At 53.8% G+C, this 10438-nt stretch overlaps 2 protein-coding genes across 2 annotated transcripts; both read right to left on the reverse strand.

Annotated features, from left to right (window-relative positions):
* Nucleotides 1-2757: 2757 nt before the first annotated feature.
* Nucleotides 2758-4157, reverse strand: HOXD9 (homeobox D9). The gene is made up of 2 exons (XM_030851311.2): nucleotides 3344-4157; nucleotides 2758-2999 (listed from the first exon to the last, which is right to left on the reverse strand). Exons 1-2 carry the CDS (start codon nucleotides 4134-4136, stop codon nucleotides 2758-2760), a joined length of 1035 nt encoding a protein of 344 aa, XP_030707171.1. The 5' UTR covers nucleotides 4137-4157.
* A 3600-nt stretch (nucleotides 4158-7757) lies between these two features.
* On the reverse strand, nucleotides 7758-10216 carry HOXD10 (homeobox D10). Its single transcript, XM_030851300.3, has 2 exons — nucleotides 9472-10216; nucleotides 7758-8118 (listed from the first exon to the last, which is right to left on the reverse strand). Exons 1-2 carry the CDS (start codon nucleotides 10214-10216, stop codon nucleotides 7841-7843), a joined length of 1023 nt encoding a protein of 340 aa, XP_030707160.2. The 3' UTR covers nucleotides 7758-7840.
* Nucleotides 10217-10438: the final 222 nt, after the last annotated feature.

The raw sequence follows: 10438 nt of genomic DNA on the forward strand, positions 1-10438 counted from the left end.
CCCTTCTTTTGCCAGCCACAGTAAGTCCCCATTCTGTAATCGCCCACAATTATAGGATGGGCTAGATTTTTAAAAATTACAACTGCAACAGGCCTGTTTTTTTCCCCAATGGAGCCAGGGACTTCAAAAACTAAGAAATTATAGAAGTTACATTTGTTAATTTTTTTCTTTTAAAGCCGTTACACTTAGCATTAAATCGTGAATATTTGCTACTTTAACTTTGTAATTTTAATGCTTCAGGCCCATTTCACTGGACAATGGAGGGGGCATAGAAGTCAAATTAAAAGCTTTTTGCTGTATCTCTGAATGGCTGTCTGAAAAGGCCCTGTTGGGCGGTGTTCACTGGAACTTCTATGCACAATAAATGAGACATTAAATTTATACCAAAAGTCACATAGTGAAGTGAATTGACTAAGCATTCCACCTGTTTTTTTTTAAAAGCCAAGACTTCAATCAGTTTAGGTGTTTCCTGAGAGGTTAATCTTTTTTTCTCATTTTCAAAAATTCTTTCCTCTAATTCAGCTGTAACGATTAATTTTTCTATAAGCAAATATATATAATTTCCAACAATATTTCTGCTACGAGGTTTGCAGTGGAGGGCCAGATATTTTTGTGAAACGTCATTTAAGTAACTGCATCTTTTCCCGCCGACCATGCGGCTGGGGGACGCTCGGCCTAAGTAAATGACCCAAGATCACTAACTCTCCCACCCCCAAATAACAGGCCTATTTTTCTCTTTTTTAAAGTACAAGCTAGAAGGCGGCCATAGTCAAATATTATTGAAAGCCACCCACCGGCTACTTCTAATACCCAACCCATTTTAAAAATCAGAAATATATCGTCTCCTCCTTCCTACCGCCCTCCATTTTTATTCCCTAGGTGCTCACACCTCATCCGGGGGTCCCAAGCCCCTGCCTTCTTAGTCCAACAGAGTCCTGTTTACATTTTATTGTCCAGATTTTAAGACCCAGTTTTGTCTGCATTTTTCCTTTCCTCCCACAAACACAAACATCAAAATGAGATGGTTTCAAAGAGAAGCGCCGGGCTTGTCGTAAACTCATTACCTCCAGACGTCTCGCCGGCTCGATGGCTTTATGACACCTTGTCTCTTCCTGTTTTCAAAGAGCCCAAGGTATCGGGTTGGTCGCAGGGGCGGGGGTACGCAGCACCTTCTGCCGGATCTGGGCCTTGGGTTTCCCTCCAAGCCCCCCTCTGCTTTTCCTTCAAGTCCCCTCTTTCGGCCGGATCCCCCCAAACTCTGCCATCGCCCCCGCCTTCCGCCCAGCCCAGGCCGCCCGGCGCCTGCCTCTCCGACCTGCAAAGGCTGGGCTGGGCCCGATCCTTCACTTACAATGACCTTCATTTTAGCCTCTGAACGCGGCCCTCAGAGGGCCGAGCTGGGGCTAACAACACAGAAACTGGGTAGGGGGAGGGGCAGCGGGGTGGGGAATAGCTGCGGAGGAGAGCCTTGACCATTTTGATCTGCTAAGGTCACTTTGGGGCTCCCGTGCGGAGGAGCGGAAGCTCACGGTCTACCCGGCTCAGCCCTCCCGGAGCCAGCCAGCCAGCCCCGCGGACCTGGAAGAGTTGCCCCAGAGTGCAGAACTGGCCTCTCCCTGGTTTGGAGACGATGTCGATGGCTGCGACTCCATGAGCAGAGGGAGAGGTGGGGCACGGTATGTCAAAGCCCCAGCGAGAGGATGCCTGGTTTCTGGAGCCCGTGGGGCCGCTGGCACTGCTGCAAGGCTGACACTGGGCCCAGGGCACAGAGTTCGCAGAGGCACTGGAAGCAGGCTAGGCGGCCAGGGGAGGACGGCCAAGTGCCCCCAGGGGCCGGGCTCAAGGCTGGGTCTGCCCACCCAAAGGGAGAGTCAGAGGCACATCAGAGAGACCTCTCAGGTGGAAGGGCCCCGGATTTTTAGCAGCGTCTCCTTCCCAGGGATGAGGGAAAAGTCCCATGAGGGTGACATTTTGCAGAGAGCCGGAGAAAGCAAGCACACAATGTTCAGGGCCAGCGTCTGGGCTCCATTTGATCAGGTCAGCATTTATTGGTAGGAAGCGGTAACATTTACAACTGGTCCTCAGGCAGGAGCCGGGAGGGCCTACACCCGCGGCCGCCCACTGGAGCCAAGCCCTCCCGGGGAGAGAGTGGCTCCTCCAATGCCCTGAGAAGAAACCCCCGACCCACCGGAGGCCCTGGGCTCCTCTCTCGGCCTCATTCCAGGTCTCAGTGGAGGGCCCGCGGGCTCCCTGAGGAAAGTGGGCTTCCGTAACCGGTGGGCAACACGGCCGGGGCTCAGCCTAGGCCGGCTTCCTCATTGTCGTCGCTCTGCCTTCGCTGTCGGAAGTGGGGTGCGCTTGGCCCCTGCTTGAGCAGCGCTGGGGGCTAAACTACAGCACTTTTCAGAAACATAGGGGACATTTACACAGGAGAGGGCTCCTCAAGCCGGCGTGCACTCACAAAATATAGCATTTCCTAAGGAACCAAAGGGACAGGAAACAGGGGAGCGGGATAGGGCAACACCCCAAAGCCACTTGGTTTCTCCAACACATAAGCGAGCAAATACAGTTCCCCAAATACCTCACAGAAACCAACCACACAGTCACTTCTACCTAAAAAAAAAAAAAAAAAAAAAGGCCGGGGTGGGGAGAAATGTCCGAATCGCTGAAGAACTTCTGGAAATCAAGCACACACACACACACACAAAAACCCTCTGCCACTGCAAAGCCGAGTGGTCCCACCGGCGCCGCGCCGGGTCAGTCTCCTTTGGGGCATTTCTCCTTGCTCATCTTTTTCATTTTCATCCTACGATTCTGGAACCAGATTTTGACCTGTCTCTCTGTGAGGTTCAGAATCCTTGCCACCTCATAGCGCCGGTCCCGGGTGAGGTACATGTTGAAGAGGAATTCCTTCTCCAGCTCAAGCGTCTGGTATTTGGTGTAGGGACAGCGCTTTTTCCGGGTGGAGCGAGCGTGGATCCAGTTTGCTGCGGGGTTGTCTATGAAGAGGGGTGTTTGGAGAAGGGGAGTGAGGGGCGGAGGGGAGGCAGGGAGAGACGACAGGGTGGGGGAGAGAGGTCGTTAAATTAATTTCACCAAGGATGGCTGCTTTTCACAACTTGGGGGGAATTATAAAAAGCCTTAATGCCCGCGCTCTGTTTACCGTACAAACCGCGCGCCCAGGGTAGGTGGTTATGGGAAGCTTTTTTATGGATGCGTGTTGCTCGCCTAGGCTAGGGTAGGCGTCTAGACGTTTTTATAGGTTAGTAAAACTATCAGTTTTGCACATTCGAGCCTTACAGGTTTCAGCAATAAATCAGGGGGCAATTTCTTTTGCACTTACTTGGGTCAAGTTGCTGCTGCGGCGGCTGCGGCTGCTGCTTCTCCTCCTCCTTCAGCGGGCAGCCCGGGCTCGGGTGGTCGCTGCGAGCCGAGGGCTCCGATGAGCCGCCTGCCCCGGACCCAGACCCGATCCCCGCCCCGGGCCCGGTTCCCCCAGCCACTGCTGCCGCCTTGTCCCGTAGGAACGAGTTGCACGAGAACTCGGGGCCGCCGCTCCCCTGGGACTCCCGGGCCGCGGAGCACTCAGTCCGTTTGGAGGAGGAAGACGAGGAAGTGGAGGAGGAGGTGGAGGTGGAGGTGGTGGTGGCGGCGGTGGCGGCGGCCGGTGCCGCTCCATTTTCAGGCTTAATCCCGTAGTGGCGCCCGTTGGGTGGACCGCTGGGGCCAGGGCTGGGACCGGGGCCCGGGCCACCGTCGCCTCCGCCACCGCCCGCACCGCCCGGGAAGCCGGACAGCGGCTCCATCCAGGAGCGCATGTAGCGGCCGGGCTCGGAGGCGGCGGCGGCCGCCAGGGGCGGCGGGGGCACGTATGGGTGGTAGAGGCCGCTCATCGCCGCCGCCGCTGGGGCCTGGGCGGGCACCGCGGACCACGAGGCGGAGAACACGGCCGATTTGGGGGCGAAACTACACGAGGCAAACTCGGCGGCGGCGGCGGCCGGGCTGTCGGCCACACTTGCGGGCCTGCCCTGCGCGCCAGGCCCTGGAGGTCCGAAGCGCGCGGCGAACACTTCGTCGCCCTCATGGCCTATGAGCGAGTCCACGTAGTAGTTGCTGAGGGTGCCACTGGAGGACATTTTGAGGCGCCGTGCGCTCCCACCCAAGGTTACACTGCCCGCCGCCGCGCCGCTCCCCGCCGGCGCCCGAGCCGCCGACTAGTTCGCAGGCTGCAGCCTCCACCATTGGTCGCGCGGCCCACGTGATCATATTTACCAATACCGGGAGTAAATCAGTCCGCTAAACTGGGGGCTGCTGTGATTTAAAAAAAAAAAAATCATCAACATAAGCGCGGCAATTAGAGCCCGCGGGTCCCGACTCGTGCGCCGGGCTCAGCCCGGCCTGACTCGGCCAGCCCAGAGGCGGCTGGGACCACACGCCCGATCACGGCCGGAGGAGGCGCTGGGGACTATTTGTTCCCCACTTCTGGCCGCACTCGGTCTTGCAGTCCCGAGCTGGTGCTGCCTCCCCAGTGCCTCGGCTCCGAGCTACCGGCCGTGCGTGCTGGGCGCACCCAGCACTTGGCAGAGCCCAGAGTAGCCCGGGGAGGGGGGGAGCGCAGAGCTGGTGCGGCCCGAGACAGGACGGCCTTCGGAGGCGGCCCCCCTAGCGCCAGAGGGGAGTTCTTCTCCCCGTGCCTCTCTCCCGACCCAAACCCACCCCTCCCTACGCATACCCACACACACGCTCTCTCACAGCTTGTCGTGTTGTTTAAAACAGGTGGAAGACCTCTGTAATGATATTATGCCTTTCAATAAAAATTTTATGAGGTGTATTTGATTATAGATTAATGTGTCCCTAATAAAACGGACGGATGGGGCAGCTCGGAGGGCCCCCTCCCCCTACCACACTCACACGCGCGCGCAGCCACACACACCCCCGACGTGAGGCTGAGCACACGCCGAGGCCCGAGGGGTGAGCTGGGGCGGCCTGGCCCGTGGGCTGGGCGTGGCGGCGGCCACCGCCCGGGCTCTGTCTGCCCTCGGAAGTGTCCGCAAGCTGGCAGTGGGCACCGCGCGGACAGTGGCGGCCAGGGTGCCTTGTCTTCTTCGGGACTTCTGGAAAGGTCCTGGAAGAAAACACGCCATAGGGCAGAACCCAGATTGTAGAGCAGGCCCGCTCCCACCCGCTGCCCCCTGCCCCCAACTCGCCTCAAAGAGGCCAGCATCTCCCTGGGCCAGGCCGATTCCCATGGTTCCCACTTAACGGCCTCTGAGTGGATTCCGGATATGTCTTTTAAATGGCTTGGTCCTTGGGCTACTCTCTTAGGAATTCTGTTCTTTCTTTCTTTTTTTTTTTAAAGCCTCCAAAGGTAAGGCTGGGCAGCCTTGAATCTGAGGGAAATGCCCATTGTCACTCCCAAATCCATGGTACAGAGCCTCGGAAGCCCGGCTGGGAGCCGAGACAAAAGCAGCCGGGCTTCCGGCGGTGGAGGATATATTTCTCGCTCTACAAGTTGCCCAGCGCACCCTTGGAGGGCTCCCAGCCCACCTCGAGCACCGGAAAGGAAGGGGGGAAATGGCTATTTCTGGCCTAATCGATTGCCTTTGCCAATGGCTTTCTGATTTTATTCCAGAGGAGCTGCCTTTGCCTGTAGCACGGGTTTTCCTCCAAGACATGGCCCCCTGTCAACAACGAATGGTGCTCCCCACATCGCGGGGGGTAAACTGAGAAGCTAAAATTGCCCTCCTCTTCTGCCTAACCAATGGAGGTCTGGGCAAATCTATTCCAGTGTTCCCAACCTGGCACTGATGTGCAGCCATCCCTCTTCCACCCTAGGAAATGGCTCCCCTAAAGGGTTCTGTCTTGGAACTGGGAAAGACTCTTAGTTTTCGGGAGGAAGTTTAAAACTCTGAATAAATACTGAGTCTCCCAAATACTACTTGGATGAGGGTTTTAAGGCTCAGACCCCCTAAGAAAGGGGACAAATGAAAAGGACGTGTTTTGTGAAGCTGCTTGAATCTATCGGAGACCCTCTGAAACCACAGTACGACATGGGGTAACGAATTCTCTGTCAGATCATCCCCCCAAGGCCTCTCCTCTCTTCTCCCTGGCCAGACTAAAGTCTGGACCCTCTTGGGCTGAGGATCCTGCAATCTATCTATCTATCTATACACACACACATACACACACACACACACACACACACACACGTGAAAGCTGGCTGGAGTTTTCTGAGCCATGGTGGTAGCTTGAACATTGGACTTCATGGGAAGTCATATTTATCTGTAAATTCTCTTTCGGTCACCCTTCGTGTATTTTCTTGCCTCCCAGATACAATGGCTCCAACCAGCATTTTGTAATTAAATAGGGGGAGGATTAACTGGGGAAAACCTTTTCTTCCTTTAAAAAATTTTTTCTTGTAGGCCACCAAAAGGTAATGACTGAGCATAAAATCCTTCCACAAGGAAACCAGGGCAACGTGGGATGGGAAAACTCACATCCTCGACTTCACTTTGGCCTGGCTGTCTTGCGCTTGGGATGGGGGTGGGGGTGGGGATGGGGATGGGGGTGGGGGTGGGGGTGAGGGAAATGGGGGCTGAATTGGATCCGATGCAATGCTAGGTTGCTGCTTGTCCTTGCTCCTGTAATGGAGGCCTGGCAGCTTCCAGGTGGGCAAGACAGATTTTAACCCAGCCCCTCATGATGGCACACCAGCCAGAAATCCCCAAGACTCCACTGAAAGCATTAAAAATAACACAACCAAAACCAAAGAGAGGAAGACACACAAGTGGGGAGCTGCGAGGAAAATGCGGTTTGGCACAGGCTTAACTTACCAGGCTGAGACTAGAGGGGAAGCTCACACCCACTGACAAATCAATTATGTTACTATCATGGGGGGAGGGGGAGAGGGGACCCTCCTTCTTCCCAACTAGGAAAACAGTACACACAGTCTGGATTATCACTCCCCTGACCACTGCCAAATTTCAGCACAAAAGACCCCCTTCAGCTTTTCTCTCCCATTTCCCCTCCCCTGCTCTCTACCACCCAGTCAACTGACCCAAACAAGCAGTTTAACAGGAAGACAATCTCACCAAAGTCTTTCATTTCCACCGTAACATATTTCCATGTCAGAAAGCAGAGGAAGTACGCTCGTTTCCAGAGTTTATTGCATTATACATGCGACCAGAACATGCACAGAAAGGACAGGTTGCTGTTGTACTTCTACCAAACCATAGATGCACCACAAGGGAAAGGCTACAAGGCAAATTCTCAATATTCCATCTCACCAAGGACAATTGCTAAACTCATTTGCAAAAAGATACATTGTAATGTGCTTTTTTAGTCCCTCCCCCCAAAGCTTGTGGGTTTTCTTAATCTTTTTAAAATATATATGTAAAAGTACTTTTAAGTACTGGATGTACTCAAAACACCATGAGCTCATGGACTAACCACACACACAGACCTTTTGTGTTAGGAAAAAGTCACATTGCTGGATGGACGAGTGGATTGATGGATGCTCTACAGTTCCAATAAGTTAAGACCCAAACGAAAATTCTCAGTAATAGTTACCCTGCATTACGATGAAAAAAATAATAAATTACATGTGCTAGTTTATATATATATATATATATATATATATATACTCATAGGGATTACAGATCACTTGCAGCACGAACAGAATGACCCCAAAGTCACATTCTAGCAGGAAACAAAAAAAACAAAAACAAAATCAAAAAACAAAGAGCAATGAAGGTTTTGTGTCCGCCTTCCCAGTCCTCCAGCACTCGGCCCTGGAAGTCGGTGCCCCCTCTCCGATCCTGGCCTCTGACGGGCCTCGGACCTAAGAGAAGGTGAGGTTGGCGGTCAGTTCTCGGATCCGGTTCTCTCGGCTCATCTTCTTGAGTTTCATTCGGCGGTTTTGAAACCAAATCTTGACCTGCCTGTCGGTGAGGTTAACGCTCTTACTGATCTCTAGGCGGCGCTCGCGGGTGAGGTACATATTGAACAAGAACTCTTTTTCTAATTCCAGTGTTTGGTGCTTAGTGTAAGGGCACCTCTTCTTTCTGCCACTCTTTGCAGTGAGCCAATTGCTGGTTGGAGTATCAGACTTGATTTCCTCTAACAAAATTAAAGGGAGAAGAAGAAAAAAAATCAAGAATTTTTTTTTCTCTCAGTCTGTTCAAATGTACCCTTGGCCATGACCCCTCTGGCAGCCAGGCCCTTTGGGAAATGCTGGTATTACACATTACTCACACGAAGTAGGCCCTGGAAGGGATTTGTAAATGATGCCAGATTAGTTAAAATACCCCAAAATGACACGATGGGTGGGTACTCTTGCCCTCTGTGTCAGTGTTCTCTCTCTCTCTCTCTCTCTCTCTCTCCTTTCTGACCTGCACAAAATATTAGTACAATAGTAAACTTTCAGGATCTCACCAGCAACATTCTAAGTGATAATCTTACAACGGGACTAGAGTGGAAGAAGCAAGTCACAGCCTGACAAGCCTACAAACGCCACTGCTTCCTCAGATCCTCATGTCTGCCTCTTCTTTCCCACTTCTCCTAGGCAGGCAGGGAGCCCCGCACAGCCAGGTTTATAGGTACCAATTCTCTTTCAAAAGATAACCGAGTACATCTTCTCCGCCCTGCTTGGGCATCGTTGTGTGCCCAAGAATTTCCTGAATTCTTATGCCTTCTTGCCCCCACACAAAAACATTCTCCCAGAAATGTAGCTCCTTGCTGTGGCCCAACTCTGAGCACTGGGGGAGAGGATCAGGGGCAGAAAAGCCAGAGCCCCTGGCTCTTTGCCCTGCCCAGCCCTCAGGCTGGCCCTGCTGGGTGGGCCACACACATTCCATTCTCTCCCCCTTCTGCCTTTGCCCACTTTGCAAATGGATTGCAAAGCTTGAGGCACTTTCCCCAGACAAAGCCAAGGTTACCTAGCTCCGCAGAGGCAAGGAGCCCTGCTCTTTCTTCGGCCCAAGCACCAACCGGCCCAGCTACCTCATTCCCCTTGCCGCCCCCAAGCTCGCAGGATGCGGGGTGCATACACTTGAACAGGAACACGGTGCCTTGGACCACCTTAAAATCATCATTGGGTGAAAGGCAGGGCTGGGACTACAAATCTGAGCAGGAGAAAGGAGGTTCTGGGGCCGTGTTTACCAGCCGCAGGTCTCATTTGCGCTCTTTTGTTGCATTTCAGGTCTAGCTCAGGAAAAATAAACCCAGCAAGCCCTTCCTCTGCCGGGGCGCCATCAGCGCGGGGCCAGGAGTAGCCAGGAGGGCGAGGGCAGCGCGGGAAAAGCGGAAACCATCTCGGGACTAAGATTGCCCCTCTAAGAGCGGGGAGGAGTGGCACTTGCCAGTCGGGGCCCCAGGCTGCCGCGTTCGGCACTGGGCACCCAGGCGTTCCCTCTCTCTGCCGGGTTCCCGGGCTGCGCGCCCCGCTGGGGTGGCAACTCTGCTCATACCGACCTTTGCTTTCCTTCTCCTGTACTTCGGGACTGGACACGGAGACCTCAGCCAGGCAGCTCCTCTCTTCTGGAAGGCCGCCCTTGGCCTCGGGGCTCTCCACCTGGGAGACTTTGGCGGGCTCCTGGCCACTTGCGGGCTCGTTCATCTTCTTTTCCATCTGCAGCTGGGCGGCCGAGAGCTGCGGCTTGGCCGCGCCACGAGAGTTGAGCTGGAGCATGACTGTGGAGCTGCCTTCGGGGCTGTTATTGTACTCTTGGGTTTTCCCGGTGGCGTAGGTCTGACTCAGTCTAAAATATCCAGGGACAGGAACCTCAGGGTTCTCAACGGGACAGGACTCAGGGACCAGCCTCTGGTACGAAGGGACCTCAGCAGAAATGAGTTTGTTGCGCTTATCAGAATACATGCAGCAATTGGATTCTTCCTTAATGTTGGTGGTGAAGGAGCAAGTAGGGACTTGCTGTGTAACAGGTTGCTCTATTCGACAAGATCTGTTCGGGTCTGTCCAACTGTCTACTTGAGGTATATACGGATGCACATTCATACCCATATTTTGGTGGTTCACTTCTCTTTTGGCCAGAGACGGGAGTAGTCCACAGGTTTGCATTCCATAGGTCCCCATGTCTGCGCTAGGTGGTGGCATGTACATGCCGGCGCTGCTCGAATAAAAACTGTCACTCCTGCAGGCACTGATCAAGGAATCTACTAAAAAAGTATTAGCAGCAGGAGAGCTGTTGGGAAAGGACATTTTGGGGAGGAATTTGAAGAAGAGAGATTGTGTCCTTTGTAGGCTGACATCTCTACGAAAACATTCCCCGTGTAATTGTGGATGCCTCTGTCGACCACATGACAACCAAGCCAATGAGATTTGAAAATGGCCTTGAGCCGCAGCCTCCTCGCAGGTCACGTGCTCCAGAGCCCGGCCAGCCGGCCGCGTAAGCACGGACAACAGCGACATCTACTACGCGCC

This window comes from Globicephala melas, chromosome 7 (assembly GCF_963455315.2).
Source record: "Globicephala melas chromosome 7, mGloMel1.2, whole genome shotgun sequence".
NCBI lineage: Eukaryota > Metazoa > Chordata > Mammalia > Artiodactyla > Delphinidae > Globicephala > Globicephala melas.